General features: G+C 55.7%; 3 protein-coding genes across 3 annotated transcripts; 1 reads left to right on the forward strand and 2 right to left on the reverse strand.

Annotated features, from left to right (window-relative positions):
• Positions 1 to 2,495: 2,495 nt before the first annotated feature.
• On the reverse strand, positions 2,496 to 4,845 carry LOC102102398 (granzyme E-like). The gene is made up of 5 exons (XM_005531217.3): positions 4,782 to 4,845; positions 4,524 to 4,683; positions 3,373 to 3,514; positions 3,034 to 3,267; positions 2,496 to 2,633 (listed from the first exon to the last, which is right to left on the reverse strand). The coding sequence occupies exons 1-5, from the start codon at positions 4,843 to 4,845 to the stop codon at positions 2,496 to 2,498; spliced, it is 738 nt and encodes a 245-aa protein (XP_005531274.3).
• A 2,419-nt stretch (positions 4,846 to 7,264) lies between these two features.
• LOC102102775 (mast cell protease 1A-like) lies at positions 7,265 to 9,176 on the reverse strand. The gene is made up of 5 exons (XM_005531219.3): positions 9,087 to 9,176; positions 8,854 to 9,001; positions 8,533 to 8,668; positions 8,027 to 8,278; positions 7,265 to 7,745 (listed from the first exon to the last, which is right to left on the reverse strand). The coding sequence occupies exons 1-5, from the start codon at positions 9,148 to 9,150 to the stop codon at positions 7,611 to 7,613; spliced, it is 735 nt and encodes a 244-aa protein (XP_005531276.2). The 5' UTR covers positions 9,151 to 9,176; the 3' UTR covers positions 7,265 to 7,610.
• Positions 9,177 to 11,838: 2,662 nt separating this feature from the next.
• On the forward strand, positions 11,839 to 15,484 carry S1PR4 (sphingosine-1-phosphate receptor 4). Its single transcript, XM_005531218.3, has 2 exons — positions 11,839 to 11,932; positions 13,307 to 15,484. The coding sequence occupies exon 2, from the start codon at positions 13,479 to 13,481 to the stop codon at positions 14,703 to 14,705; it is 1,227 nt and encodes a 408-aa protein (XP_005531275.1). The 5' UTR covers positions 11,839 to 11,932; positions 13,307 to 13,478; the 3' UTR covers positions 14,706 to 15,484.
• Positions 15,485 to 15,957: the final 473 nt, after the last annotated feature.

Raw genomic sequence — 15,957 nt, forward strand, 5'->3', positions numbered from 1 at the left:
GGAAGAGAGGGAAGTATCTGTCCAGCATAAGAATAAAATGTCATTTGGAATTTATAAAGCAGGAATATAAAGTCTCCCTCCTGCAGTTCAGGTTTCTCCCCTGTGTTATCCTGATCCCACACAGGACTCTGAAGCTGATGTGCAGCTCAGGAGCTCGGGACCAGCTTGGCCTGTGGAATGGCAGCTGCTGTTGGAACATTTCTGTCAAGAGCTCCTCGAGCCCTGGGCTTAGCGAGGGCTTGTTCCAACCCAAGCTGCTTCCTGTGTGCTCTCCCAGTGATACCAATTTGGTATAATTGTCCTCCAGCTGCTTTATCTCCTGCCATGCAGCCTGACCAGGAAGTTAAGCCTCCACAAGCAATTTTTGTAGCATCTCCACCACCATGGGTGGAGAACTGATGACTTTTGAAGAGTTTTTGTGGCTCCCATGCTGGACTGTGTGACAAAGCTTGGGTTGTGTGAAGCTTCTGGGTAACCCCAGCTGCTGAGCTGGGTGAGGATGTGGCTTGTCAGGGACCTCAGCTGCTGCCCAGGGCTGTTCTACACCCCTGGCCAAGTGCTTTTATTCATCCCTGGCCACTCCTGTGCACTCACTGCTCCTGGAGCTGCTCCTCCCTTCATCTCAGGTGAGTATCTGTAGCTCCTGGCCATGGAAATAAATGGTGTTTTTATGGAGCTCCCCAAAGACAGGTCTCTCCTGCTCTGCTGGTTCCCATCCTCCCTCCCAGGGACTCAGGCCTTCAGTCTCCAGCTCTCCAGGAGGTGACAGACTTTGCACAGAAGATGCAGGATGAGAACTGGGAAATTCTGGGCAGGATTTGGCAGCCTCAATAGAAAAGAAGTCTCTGCTCAATGTCAGCTTTGCAACCCTTGATTCAGAGCAGATTAAATGATGTAAAGAGCCCTGGGGGAAAGAGGTTTCCTTTCCACAGCTCAGCCATGAATTTGCTTCCAAACTGCAAGAGGGAAGTTTTTTTGGATGGGTTTGGAAGTTGTTTAGAGATAGAACCTTCAAGAACACACCCTGTTGCCAACCCAAAGAGGGCACTCTGGGCATGGAAAACTCAGCAGAATTGTGCTAGAGGTGCTTTCCTCGTGCATCATCACCCACAGCAAAAACCACTGATAACTCTGCTCAGATGCAGCTTTTCTTAGTCAGGTGAGTGACCTGGGGACTTTTAGACACTTTGAATTATAAGGTTTGGAAAATATTTGGAGTCTTCACATCTTGAGCCTTGTGTTTCATATCCAGCGCTGCCACAGATGTTGGAATGGCCTCTGACAAGTCACCTTTGGACAGAGGTGAGCAGAAGGAAAGGCAAACACTCCCCAGAAGTGTGTTTTTGTCAACGAAATCCTAAACATCTGACGGAAGTGTTTGAGCTCCTCTTGCTGGGTCTCTTGCCAAATCTCCAGATTAATTTCCTCAGGTTGCAATATTTTTAAGCTCTATTGTAGAAGAGGCAGGGGTTTATTTTTTTTTGTCTTAAACCATGACATGTAGAAATAAAATATTTACTGGCTGTGAGGCCATGGTGGGACAGTGTGGTTCCTCTCTTTGCTGCCAGCTTCACATTCAGTGTGCCCTGATGAACATCTGTGAGTGACAGAGGTTGCACTGGGGGGAAGATGCTGGTTTTGTGTGGAATGGCAACCAGAGGTGAGATGGGGTAGAATTGAGAGAGGCTCATGGTGGAAAGGAGGTGATGGAGTGAGGAAATCCCCTGAACTATCAGCTTGGAGCTCCCTGGAGGGAGTGAGGAGAGCCCCTGCTCTGAAATCCGGACTAGACATCAGTTCTGGAGGTTTAGATGGCACAGAAAATGGAGGCCATTGGTTGGGGTAGAAACCTCCAGCTTGGGATTCAGCAATTTGAGCTGTGGCTTTCTCCTGAGCTGTTCAGGACTGGAGCCAGTGGCCCAGAGAAATCCAAATTGCACCAGGAAAAAGGCTTTCACATGTTGAGGAGATTTATTGTTTTTATGTGTTCCCATGACACTGGAGCTACAGAAGAGGGGAGAGAGGAGGCAGCAGTTTCAGAGGTAGGGACAGCAGTAGTGAAGCAGGAGCTGGAAGTGTCCTCCTTGGAGCTTGGACACCCAGATGTGTGGTGTCACAAATGACAGACAGGGAGGAGGCTGCTCTTTGGATCCCTCTGATCTCATTGTGCAGCCTTCCCCTGAGGGTTACAGACATCTCCCCAGCTCCTGGAACCTCTCTGGGCTGTCCTGCTGCTCCCTCTCCGCAGCTGGAGCCACAGAGGGCTCGGTCAGGGCAGCAGGGAAGGAGTGCAGGCTCTCCCCATGTGCGCAGGGGACAAACACAGCCGGGGCACAACCTCAGTGCCAGCCCCACCACGGACACAGCTCAGCTTGGCCACAGAGAAGTCCTTGCCACATCCACAAGGAGCACTGGGAGTTGTTTTCCAGGGAGAAAGGGAAAGGAAGCTGGTGAGGACGGGGCTCTGGAGGGTGAGCTCTGCAGGGGGAGCAGGGTCACGCTGACTTCATGACGCTGTTGACCCAGGGGAGGAAAGGAGCGATGTGTGTGTAGAAGCCAGGCCAGTTGTTGTGTCTGTAGGAGAAGATGCCATAGGCTTTGTTGTTGCAGACCAGCGGATCCCCAGCATCACCCTGTGGGAAGGAAGAGAGATCAGCGCTGGGTTATGGGAAGGAGTGCCTTTGCAAAGAACAGGGAGGCTGCAAACACCAGCACAGAGCTCCCCCAGCAGAGGCCTGGACTCACAGAGGATGGGGATAACTCTGCCTCCACAAGGGACTGGTGGCAGCTTTGTCAGGGACACAGCTGGGGGAACACTGAAGCTTCATTTCTGCCCTTCTGCTGGCTTCAGATACGAAGCACACTCAGACCAACAATGAGATTCAGGGTGAACCCCTCTGGCCAAGCCATTGTCCCCCTGCTGACTCCCAGGTCCTGTGCCATGGCAAGACAAGGTTCCTCTTCTCCCTTGTGCTTTGCGCCTGGGTAAAACCTCCCCCTCAGCCTCCTCCTCCTCCCTGACCAGAGACTGACCTTTTCAGGTACCCCAGAGGATCTGCTGCGGCCACAAATCAAGTTGTCAGCGAGTCCTGGGTAGTGGCTGAGGCAGTCCCTTTGCCTGATGACGGTGACAGTGGCCTCACGCAGGGTGACAGCGGCTGTCCTGTAGCCCCAGCCAGCCACGCTGCACTCGCTCCCACCACGAACTTTGGATTTCTCAAAGGAAATGGGCCTGACGTGGCCGTTGATGGTGGCATTGCCATTCAGCTGGGCAAGGGGACAGGAAACACAGAGATGAGTGTTTGGCCTGGAATCCACTGTCCCCTCCTGCTCCAGGGCTGCAGCTCAGCTCTGCAATCAGGGCCAGGTTACCTTCAGCAAAAGGATATCATTTCCCTTCTTAGGGCTTGTAAAACCCGGGTGGCAGTGGTACTCCTTGACCTCGAAGGTTTGCCAGCTGTCCTCTCTCCTCTGGAGTGTGTGGGCTCCCAGGATGACAGTCAGAGGTTTGTGGCTGGTGAAATCAAGCACAGTGGGTGTCACCAACTTGTCCCTGTCTTGCCTGGGAGCACTGAGGCTCATCTCCCAGGAGAGTCCAATGACACAGAGAGAGTGTATATACATTCCCTACACACAGAATATATTATACATGCACTTTTTAAGAAGAATGGTGGGAGCAAGGGGCTCTGCCAGCAAATCTGCCCAGTCAAGAGGCAGAGCAAACTCCCACCTGACAGAGCAGAGCTCTGCAAGGGCTCCTTTATCTCCAGACCTGAAGCGGGGCACATTTGCTCCAATGCTGCTGCTCTCTTTTTCTGGGCTTCACAGGCCCATGGAAGTCCAGGGATTTCTAAATCAGGATACTTCTCTGTCCTCTACATCACCCACAGAAAGTGCTGCCTCAGGAAGGTTGGAAAGGACCTTGGGTATGTGCAGGAGTCCCTCCCAAGCTCCCAGGTCAGGCTCAGGCCTCCAGGCTCCTGGGTCCTCCCTTTTTCTGCCCAGGAGTGGGGACTGGCCCTGAGCCTGTCACTGGCACCAGGACAGAGCTGTCAGCCCTGAGGTGTGTGGGAGCTACACCCAGAGCTGTGCACATCTGGAAAAGTCCTCCTGCCCTTCCATACCCCAGCTGGATGGGTGGAAAAGGGCTGGGCAAGCAGCTGTCTCATAGCAAATAATTCTGCCAACAAACAAGTTGGTGGCAGAAAGGACAAAGCCTGACAGCAGGTCAGTGCCAGCAAGGGAAGAAGCCACTCTGACCTCCCATTGTTGACATCTGGGAAAACTAAAAGTCACAGAGCGGGGGAAAAAGTCAGGGTAGATATCTGAGGGCGGGCTGGGGAGGGAGATGGGGCTCAGAGCTGTCCCCGAGCCGTGCCCTGCCCTGTGCTGCCCGCCAGGGAAAGAGCCTGGCCACGGCTGATGTGACCCCAGCAGTGAGACCCCCATGCAGGAGATGCTCCCCAGGCTGTGGTGGAGCAGACAGCTCGCTGCAGGGGCTGTGTGGACACAGCAGGACTTACACGAGGCACTGAGCCGCCGTCATCACCCAGCCGGGGGCCACGAGGAAGCCCCCGCAGAAGTTCTTGTCCTTCCCCTGCAGGTAGGCCATGTAGGGTGTGGGGTGTGCCCTGGAGGCTTCCTTGGCTTCTCCTCCTCTCTCCTTCCACTTCCAGGAATAATCTGCAATGGATGGGGCTGGGGATGAGGGGTTTGGGGGCCACAGGGCTGAGATTCATCCTTCCCCAACCCTCTCCTCACCTCCAGCCCACTCTACTTACTGGTGCTGGCTGGGGGGCACATCACCAGCAGGAGGGACAGCAGGAGAGTCTGCAGGTGCTCCATCACAGCTTTCTGGGCTTCAGTGGATCCCTTAGAGGTAGGGCTGCGTCTGGGGTCTCGTCCTGCTCCCAGCAAGGTTTTATAGCCTGAGACCAGACTCCAGGAAACCACAGAAGTCAGAGTCATCTGCAGAATCTCTCCACGAGTTGCATGTCTCAGCAATGAGAGAGGGGAATTCAGTCTTGGCCTTGGGCATCAACCCACCTCCATCATGGGTCTGATCTGAGGGATCTGATGTCCTTCTGAACCCAGAGCCAATTTTAGAACTTGGTGGTTGTTCTGGAAGCTGTGGCCAACGCACCCAACCTCATCTCTTTGACTTCCAGTGAGGTCTTCCCTTGCAGCTTCTATTCTTCAAGCTTCTTGAGCACTTCCAAACCCTCTTGATTTTTATCATGAGCCCTACACGAACAAGACTTCTTTCACCTGATGCACCAGTTCCAAAGACCATGCAGTGGCAGATGAGGTCTCTCAGTAGCTGCAGTCTTGGCTAATGGAGCAAAATTGTCATTAACGTGTTTATAACATGACACTGATGATACTGGGAAGAAATCCTTCCCTGGGAGGGTGGGCAGGCCCTGGCACAGGGTGCCCAGAGCAGCTGTGGCTGCCCCTGGATCCCTGGCAGTGTCCAAGGCCAGGCTGGACGGGGCTTGGAGCAGCCTGGGATGGTGGAAGGTGTCCCTGCCATGGCAGGAGTGGGATGAGATGATCCCTAAGGGCCCTTCCAGTCCAAACCATTCTTGGACTTTACGGTATGAGCGGACTTTGAACTGTCACAGTTCAGCTGTGACGAAATGGGGCCGATGCTTTCTTGCTGCCCTCACTGCCAGTAAATCTGCTTTCCCCCTTCCTCCAGTGCCACTGGGTAAACCCCAACTTTAAGCTACAAGTTGCCATTCTCGTGCAAAGCCTGCAGCAGCTGGAGCTTCAAGGAAAACCCTGACGTGATAAAGATTCATAATGCACAGATAAGCAGCTGCAGCTTGTTCACTTGCAGATTTCTGAGCTGATAGCAGCTGTGAGCAGAAGCCCAAACATGGACCCTTCTCAGTTTCCCCAGGGCAGCCTGGGTGCTGAAGGCAGAGGTGACGCAGTTTCCCTTCATCCCAGGCAAGAATGTGGAGGATTTGTGAGCAGAAATCCAGTCTGGACTGTGGAAACCTCCTCCCTCTGATGGGGATGACCAGTGGGAGAGACTGGGAAAGACCATGAGAGCAGGGCAAGCACCCCCTTCCCCTGGACTGCAGACAGTTTTCGTATGTTTGAAATTCCCCACTGGTTTTTCCCACCACAAACCGAGTCAGTCTCCCCTTGACATCACAGACACCCTTCACCCCCTGCCAGGGAGCTCTGCACTCACCCAGTTACCAGAGCATCATCTCTGTCCCCCGTCATCTCCCCCAGGGAACTCTTGGCTCTCTCTGTACACAAGAGATGCCACCAGAAACGAGCTGGAATGAAGATGAGGGCTCAGAGAGCAGCCTGCTGCAGGCCATGGAAGGAAGTTCAGACTCCAATGCAGGAGCTGTCTGAAAACAACCCTCGAGCATCCTTTGTGGGGAGGATTTGTCTTTGGGCATCATCAGCTGAGGGGAGAGGTTTGGGCTGGCACTAGGACAGCCTCTGGTCAGGGAGATGAGGATGTGCCAAGCAGCTCCACAGCAGCCAGCCAGGACTCGTCCTCACCTTCTCCAGGGACCCCGCTGGGCCCCCGCGGTTACCACGGGAGGAAAGGAGGAAGTGGCTTTAGGGTCAGGCACTTTTGTGAACCCAGGTCCTTCATCAACCCTTTAGTTCAAGCCTTTCTAGCCAGGACATGGTGCAGAAACAGGGATGGACTGTGGCTGCTGGCAAGAGGCAAAGCCTGGGAGCAGTGTGACAGCTGGGGCTTGGGGTGTGCCTCCTCTCCAGGATCCTAAAGCCCTGAACCCGGTGTCTTAACAGCCACCTGCCTACACCCAAGGGCACAGTCCACAAGAAGTCCAGCTCTCTCCACCCAGTGAAGCCTCTTGCAGCTCAGACAGCTGGAAGATAAGCCAGGTGTGCCCTGTGACCGCGCTGTCCGGGCTGCACTGTGCCCTGGCTGCAACACTTCAGAGGGAACAGCCTCTGCTCTGCAGAGAACGACGAGTCCTGCTCGCTGCTGATGCCCCCAGCTTGCTGCCTGTGCTCCCAGGAGGGTGACAGCCATGCTGAAGTTGGTGAAGGGAGTGTGTGCCCATCATTTTTCCCAGAACATTTCTACCTGGGCAGTTTTTCTCCTCTCAGCACACTCTCCACCCCAGGAAGGGCAAGCATACCTCTCGTTTCTGAGCCTGCCAGTGACTCAGGATGCAGAGCTGGGATTGCTGCTGTCCCAGCAGCCAGACCCCCCCTCCTGCTCTCTGTGGCAAGGCCACGAGGAAGACAACACACGCTGGGAGATGCAGCTTTGAGTTTACTGTGGGTGCTTTAAGTGCAGCAAGGTTCAAGCAGGAACAGGGTTATCTCTGAAGGAAGTGGGGTCTGTTGTGGCACAGCCTCTTTTTGTGCCATCTGGGGCTATCCCTGCTTCTGCCAGGGTGATTTAACACAGCCCTGAGACGGGCAGGGAATGGCACAGGCAGCAGCCTCAGAACAGAATGAAGGGGGCTCTCAAGTGCACTGATCAAATCACTTGGGTTCCCAAGGAGAGAAGAGGGAGTTGAGCCCTCAGCAGGGGCAGGAGGGAAGCTATTGCAGTCTCCAGAGCCACACCAGAGCTGGAGAAAGTGCTGCCACTGTCGCTACTTCTTCATGACTTTTTTGATCCAGGGCAGGTAGTTGGAGATGCGTGTGTAGACCCCGGGTGGGGAGTCATAGCCAAAGGAAACAACACCTTGTGCCACTTTATTACATACCAGGGGCCCACCAGAATCTCCCTGGGGAGAGAGGAGATTGATTTTAGAGGCCTCTTCCCTGTGGTAAAGGGTTTCTCCCAGGTCCCTCCCTGCCCTGTGGCTCCGTTCCTGCCCCATATCCCACCCGGCTGAAGGGGCTGCTGAGCTGGGGCTCTGCCCCTGGCGCTGTGCAGGGACTGTGGCTGCTGCCAGCACATCCAGAGAGCCAGTCCTCATGGGAAGTGTGACCAAGTGCTTGTCACCTGCCCCAGGAGCTGGCTGTGCCAGCAGCAGCTCCTGCTCCCCGTGTGCCCTCCCCATACCTGGCTGGAATCCTTCAGCTGGTGGAAGCTGCCTGCGCAGACCATGCCAGAGTCCAGGTGTGGGTAGAAGAGGACGCATTTCCTGCGGCTGTAGATGGAGACTTTGGTCTCAAAGAGCTTGTTGGTGGCCCTGTCCTCATCGATCAGACCCCAGCCGGCGATCAAGCACTTGGTGCCCGTGGGGAGGTCACTGCCGCTCTTGGGCAGTGGGATGGTCTGGACGTAGTCATTGAGAGTGGCCTTGGATGTTAGCTGGGGGAAAGCAGGGGGTTGAGAGAGGGCTGTGAGCAGGAGACTTTCTTTGCAGAGACAGGGAGGGTCTGGCAGGCTCTGCAAGCTCCGGGGAGCTGCTGTGAAAGTCACACGAGGCTCCAAACCCTGCCCGTGGCTCCTTCCCAGCTCCCTGCCAGCCTCCAGCACCTTGGGCAGAAGCAGCTTTGCAGAAAGAGCAAACAGCCCAGTCCCTGGCAGCCCCACAGCCCCTCTGCCCCCTCAGAACTCCTTGCCTGGAGCAGCATGATGTCGTTGTACATCGTGCTGGGGTCGTATTCGGGGTGCTCGTGGTACTTGAGGACTCCCCGGACCTGCTGGCTTTTTTCTGGTTCACGGATGTCGTGAGCCCCCAGGATGACTGTGATATTCCTGGCCATGGCAGTGGAGGGGAGAAAGGGGAAATCAGGCTGGCTGTCACCCACCTCCCTCATTTTGGCAGACAGGTGGAGAGAGCTGCCCAGCACAGCAGGAACCTGCTCCAAAATTGCTCCGGGGAAGGAGCTCCCAGGCTAGGGGAGAAAGAAGGGGATAAAGCCCCTGTATCAAGCACTCACCCCATGCAGTGTGCAGCTGACATCACCCAGTCAGGGGCCACCAGGAATCCCCCGCAGGCCCCCAGCCCCGCTATCTTCAGGTACGCCATGTACGGGTGGGAGTGGGGCCGCGCCTCGTGGCCCCCCACAATCTGATCCCGCAGAGCTCCTGCAAGACACCCCAGCACAGGTGAGCCAGGGGCTGCTGAGAGCCCAAACGAGCTATCCCCACTCCCAGCCAAGCCCTGACTCACTGGCACTGGCCCACGGGCAGCAGAGCAGGAGCAGCAGGGCCGGCAGTGGCCAGGGCTGGCACATCTCTGGCACAGCTGGACGCTCCTCCCCAGATGTGTGGAGGTCTTGAGTTTCCCCGTGGGCAGGGGCTGGTTTTATAGACTGGAGGCAGCTGTGCCCAGCAGGCAGGAAACCGTGTGCAAGGGGCTGATTGTGCTGATCAGGGCATGGCTGGCCTGTGCCCGTGGCTGTGATTGAGGGGCGACAGCGCAGCACGGAGAGGCCAGGGCAGAGAGAGCCTGGTACGTCACAGCCACAGCCTCAGGGGTGCTGGCAGCAAGAGAGAAGTGTCCTGTGGTGGTTTTGAGGTGTTATTTAACATTTCTACCACATTTTCCATTTAATGTTTTTGCCTTGAGGAAATGCAAGGTTCAAAAAAAAAAGCCGCTTAAAAAAAAAAAAAAAAAAGAGACAACCAACAAAACTTTGCCATTTAAAGTCATGAATGTGGTCTAGAGGAGATAATCCTGAAAGCTGCTCTTTCATATTCCTGTTTTCCCTCAAGAGATGCACTGCAGAGCCTCTTTTCCTACAGAGATCCACCATCACCACAACCCAATTTAAATGAAAGGGCACCCAGGCACAACAACTGTGCCTGGGACAGTTTTTGAGCACTGTGAAAAGTCAAATCTGCAGGGTTTGGTGTCAGCCCAGGTCAGAGGGGCCTTGCTGCTTCTTCTTGGCTCCTCTGGGGCCAGGAGGATCCTGCCAGCTTGGGAAGACTGGGATGTGGGAAGTTCTGCTCTGCAGCAGAAGAGACTGAAGTGGGGAAGTGCAACCACCCAACTGCCAGGAGTGATCAGTCATTTTTAAACCAGCCCTGCTCCACCCTTCCTGGAGCAGAAAAACACCTGCAGGCAAGTGGATACCTTGGGCTGTGCTGGGGCCATGCAGAGGGGACAGGATGGGTGGGTGGGGAGGGAGAGGTGAGGACAGAGATGGGGATGCCTGATGTCCATGAGCCGGCCTGACACAGAGCTGTCCACAGAGCTTCAGCCATGTTTTGTTGTTTTTTAATCATAATATCTGAAAATACAAGCTTTAATCAGGACTGTGCAGCAGCACAGCAGGAAAACCTCAACAGGAATCATCAGTATTTTATCTTGTGTTTGTAACTTGCTGTCTTTCCCCTGCAGCTGCTTGTGCCTCCCCCCAATCTGTGGCTGGAAACCCTCCTGGGAGCAGCAGCCCCAGGGCTGGAGGGACTGGGCAGGCCACAGGCCATGGACTCTGAGCTCCAGGCTGCTGCTCTCCTGTTCCTCTCTGGCATTCCTTTGGCTGCAGACAAGTTCCTCTCTCTGAGGCCAAGGTGTTTTGGCCTTCCTGTCGACCTCTGGAGGGTTCCAGGGCTTCTCTGCTGAGGTGCCTCATCTCATCATCTATCAGTACCTGCTTTAGCCATGGGTCTGGAGCAGGTCCACAGGGTTTCAGCTGCCCCCTATGCCTGCCCTGGCCCTTCCAAGCCCATCAGAGCCATCAGGCAGTGTCAGGCAGACTCTGGCTTTGCTCTGAAGAGATGAGAAGGAGATGAGGGGGTGTCCCTCCCCTGCCCCACTTCACTTCAGAGAAAGAACATCTGAACTGAGATGGCAGCAAAGGAGAAGTGCCAAGATCCAGCTCAGCCTGTGGCAGTGCAGTGGGGACAGACAGAGCAGGAGCTCTCCCTCATGTGGGGGCTCAGGCCCCATTAGCCCCCAGCCATGAGCTTGGGACTCTGTACCCTGGATATGTTTGTGGAGGGGGAATTAGGAAGATCCTTCGATGTTTTGCTGGTCCAGAGAACCTGCACACCAAGGGTGAAGGGGCCAAGCTGTCCCAGCAGCTCATCTGCCTCGAGCTCTCCTGCCACCAAAAGGGTTTGCCTGCCCCCAGTCCCATCCTCTCCACAGATGTCTCTCCTGTCAGGAATCTCTGACTCCTCACACATTGCCAGCTCTTTGAGAAGCTACTTAGGGCCCCTGACAAGCCAAGTTTCTCCATCCTCTGATCTTTCAGGAGCATCCCACCAGTTCTGTCCCGAGCAGACACGTTAGCTGGAGGCTCACCCTGAACAAGAGCAAAGCTCAGAGGGGTGATGTGCCAGGATCACCCTGACCCTTTGGATTCCAGTGGTTTGTGGGCATCAGCCCGGAGCGTTTGGGAGCGAGCTCTTCGTGCTGAAGGTGCAGTCCTGCTCCCCTCTGAGCGCTCATGGCCCAGCCTTCCTGCTGATTTCCTCTCCTTCAGTCTCAGGGTCATCTCCTGACCTTATCAGTGTGAGTTTCTTTCCACGAGAGAAAAGGTCAAAACCCCGGCTGAAAGGGTGAAGGTGGAGGATGGAGCCCTCAGCTTTTGGTGAGAACCACTCTTGCCTGCCCATGGCTTCCTTTGCCTTTTCCACCTGTCTGTGCTGCCAGCCGGGCTGGGATCAATCCACCCACCCAGGCCTGGATGGGCTCCCTGGACAGCTCCCTGGGGATGGAAGAACTCTCTTTGCTCTCAGCCTGGGGACATCTTCATGATTTCCTGCCAGTCTGGAGTGAGAGCACAGCTACATCAGGGCACAGCTTCTGATCCCGACCTAACTGGTGCTCTGCTTTTCTTTTATCTCTGCCACTTTGAAGCTGATTTGGGCGGGGTCCACCCTGCACAGAAATGTGGTTGATGTTGCAACTTCCCCTTTTTTCACTTTGGTAGGTAGAAGCCTCACTTATTTTGCACAAGGAGCTGTCCCCACTACCTGCTCAGTGCTGGGCCTCAGACAAAGATCTGGAGAGCACTGCTGAACCTCCCTGGGGCAGCAAGAGCCTCCCACAAGCCATGACAGGTGAGTCCTAAGGCGAATTCCCAGCCACAACTGGGAACAGCACGTTGCAAGGCTCTCCCGTCGAGTTTTGCAGACGTAAGGAATTAGGGCAATGATGGAAATTAACATTGCAGCCATGCTCTCGTTCCTCAGATCTGCTCTCAGCACCTTCTGCCTCCTGCGAAGGTGAGAAGCAGCAGCTTTTTGCCTCCTTCCCTGCCTGTGTGGAGACAGAGAGTGGGAAGATCCTGAGCCATCTCTAGAGGATGCTTGGCGAGTTGAAGGTGTAGGTGCAGTGTCAGGGCACGTGCTCAGCTCAGACCAGCTGAGCTCTCCTCTGAAGGGGAAGGGGCTGAGCTCAGCTGCAGTCACACAGGTGCCAGACAGTGCAGGATGGGGATGGATGTGTCTGGATGTGTCCTGAGAGAGTGGCAGGAGCTGGGCCTGTGGAGGAGCCCTGAGGAGTGACAGCGTGGACCTTCCTCCTGAAGAAGGAAGAGTGTCAGGAAAATTAACCCACAAACTCCAGAGGTTTATGTCCAAAAAGGAGACAGAGAAGTCCCTTTACTTTATTCAAAAAAAAGGGAGAGGCCCTGGGGCATCCCCCTGGGGTCTCTCAAATTTTTGGAGGATGCAGTCTCCTTTTTATCCCAATTTCCCAGCTCCATGTCCCTCTCTTTCCCCATTGGCTGAGGTACTTGAGAGGTACAGACTTCCCAGAGTGCCTGATACCTAAGATTCCCCTCTAATGTATAACCCTCCCTCTTAATTTTTAATTCTTATGAAATTTATGGTTCTTCCCCATTGTTTCTTTCATCTTTCAATATCCAGTTTCATTTATCAGCAAACCTAGTTTGTTTGTAAAGGCAAATATCTATTTTTTTTTCTATTCATCAATCAGTGGAATCCTTCCCATTGCTTCTTTTTTCTCTCAGTGCTGGTTTTGTTTACCAGCAGACCCACAGCCTGTCTGTAAAGACAAATCCATCACAGCTCTCAATAGGGATCTGAGTATGGGTGGTGCACAGGGCAGCTGGGGAAGAGGCAGTGGCTCTCTGCCAGGCTCAGGGGTGAAACCAGTGTGTCTCAAGCTGTCTGGGTGCTCTTAGCAGCTCTTGGATCTGTTCAGCCCCGCAGACTCCACCCATCAAGGTGTTGCCCCGTTTGACACAGCCTGCTCCCAAACCCAAAGAGGGCCTTGGCACTTCATTCGTGTCACACCTTCACAACCACAGCAAAGCTGAGAATAACCAGACCCTTACCAAGAAATGACAGCTGTTAGAAGAGATGTCAATACTCTCAGTCACAACAGGAAACTTTATTAAACAACAGGAAGCCCATGCTCATGGGTGGACTTACAAAACACCTCACCCTCCTCTCCCCTTGCTCTTTCAGTGCTGCAGGGCTGGCAGACAGGGCTCTGACTCTCACCTCCACGCTGAGCAGGGCTGCTGGGCTCAGGCTCACAGCTGCTCCAGCCCTCAAACAGAGGATCTGCTCTGCCCCAAGCCCTACCTGACCCCCTCCTCCATCGATCATCCCTTGGCTGCTGACCCAGGCTCAGAAGATGGATGCTCCAGTGCTGAGCTGGCTGGTGAATCGCTCCCTCCTCCTTCCCCTGGACTCTGCTCAACATCCCGAGCTCAGACTCGACCTGCTCGGCACGAAAGCCTCCTGCCTGCAGCTGGCTGCCACGAGGAACGTGAACATCATCCTGCAGCACTACAACTTCTCAGGCAAGCTCACCAACAGGCAGTCTGGGGACGAGGGCATGGGGCTCGTCCGCACCGCCTTCGCCATCATCAGCTGCGCCATCATCCTGGAGAACCTGCTGGTGCTGCTGGCCGTGCTGCGCTGCCTGCGCGCCCGGCGCTGGGTCTACTCCTGCATCGCCAGCATCACCGTCAGCGACCTGCTGGCAGGGATCGCCTACCTCTGCAACCTCTGCCTCTCGGGCAGCAAGACCTTCCAGCTGTCCCCTCCGCTCTGGTTCCTGCGGGAGGGCATCCTCTTCATCGCCTTGGCTGCCTCCACCTTCAGCCTGCTGGTGACGGCCATCGAGCGCTACGGTGCCATGGTGAGGCCGATCGCTGAGAACGAGGCCAGCAAGACCCTGCGCCTGCGCGGCCTCATCGTGTCCTGCTGGCTGCTGGCCCTCGTCATCGGGCTGCTCCCGCTGCTGGGCTGGAACTGCCTCTGTGACTTCCAGGCCTGCTCCGTGCTCCTGCCTCTCTACTCCAAGAACTACATCCTCTTCTCCGTAGTCATGTTCAGCATCATCCTCCTGGGCATCATCGGCCTCTACATCTCCATCTTCCATCTGGTGCAGGCCAGTTCCAGGCAAAGCAGCTCCCGGCACGGCCGCAAGCGTTCCCTGCGCCTGTTGAAGACGGTGCTGATGATCCTGGGGGCCTTCATCCTCTGCTGGAGTCCCCTCTTTGTCCTGCTGCTCTCCGACGTCTTCTGCGACACCGGGGCCTGCAGCCACCTGCACGGCCTGGACTGGACCCTGGCTCTGGCCCTGCTGAACTCGGGAGTCAATCCCATCATTTATTCCCTGCGGAGCGTGGAGGTTCGCCGTGCCGTGGGGAGCCTGCTGTGCTGCTGCTGTGTCAGGGCCGGGCTCTGCGAGCCTGGCAGCTGCCTGGTCATCTCAGACATCAATTCTGGCTCCTCCACGGAGAGTTCCCTGCGCTACCGGGACAGCTTCCGCAGCTCCGTGGCCTGGAACGCTCGGCCCAGGGCGCCTCTCTCCAGCAACTCCAGCATGATGAGCAATCTCCCCAGCCTGTGAGGGGCCACGGGGAGAGCAAGAGATGCCAGACAGCCCCCAGGGCCTCATGGTGCTGGTTCTGGCCTGGCAGAACTGTAGCAATGCAGGCTGACCAGGTGTGAGCTGGGGCCAGGCTTTCCAGTCCCATCAGACTGGGATGGTGCCTCAGTGTGGCTGCAGCACAGGGACAGGAATTGCCTCTAGGCTGGGAGTGAAAGATACAGGCACATTTTGGGATTGATGCTCTGCTGGGATAGCTGCAGTGCTCAGGTTCTGTGTGTGTGCTTTGGGTGTGCAGAGGTGCTGTACCTGCCCCCCTGAGGGTGTTTTACTCCAGGGCACAGTGGCAAATAAGGTGGATTTCCCCAACCAGGTGGCCCTCCCAAGCCTTTGGAATCCTTTTGGAGCTTCTGTGATGGGCACAGCTGCTGGGAAGGAACCCAAGCTTGATGTCTTGCCCAGCCCAAGGATGGCAGAGGGCTGCAGCCACAGCCAGACCCTCCCCGGGGTGCAGAGGCTGGGTAAATTTGCCAGGGCAAATGCTATGACAGTGCTTGGAGCTGTAGTGACAGGGCTGGCACTAGCACGGGCAGAAGGAGGTGTCCAGAGAGACTGGGGAGCCTGGTGTCATCCTGGGCCTGAAGACACGGCCAGCTTGTGCCTCAGATCCCTGCTCTTCTGTTCCCTCATGTAGGGAATAATCAGAGCAGCACCCAAATGCCTCCTCTCACCGTGCCAGAGGCCACCAAAGCACTGGGGACTCATAAAACCTGCTGGCCCAGCCCCTCTATGGGAGCTGAGTGTGCAGCCCATTTGTTTTGCAATAAATCAAAGTGATCAGAAAGCCTTGGGTTGATTTCCTTCGATTTTTTTCCTCTGGAGGCCAGGTAGTGCCTGGGAGATGTTTTTGTATTCTGGTGACAGCTGGAGCTGCCCTCCTGTTCTTGGGGCAGGGGGATCACCCTGCTGAGGGGGCAGCAGGAGCCTCCCGTCTGGTCTTGTTCATCCCATCCCATCCCATCCCATCCCATCCCATCCCATCCCATCCCATCCCATCCCATCCCATCCCATCCCATCCCATCCCATCCCATCCCATCCCATCCCATCCCATCCCATCCCACCCCACCCCGGCCCATCCCGTCCCATCCCATCCCACCCCACCCCACCCCATCCCACCCCACCCCACCCCACCCCACCCCACCCCATCCCATCCCATCCCATCCCATCCCATCCCATCCCATCCCATCCCATCCCATCCCACCCCACCCCACCC

Source organism: Pseudopodoces humilis, chromosome 28, assembly GCF_049639895.1.
Source record: "Pseudopodoces humilis isolate 2021_Gansu_Grassland_sample_001 chromosome 28, ASM4963989v1, whole genome shotgun sequence".
NCBI lineage: Eukaryota > Metazoa > Chordata > Aves > Passeriformes > Paridae > Pseudopodoces > Pseudopodoces humilis.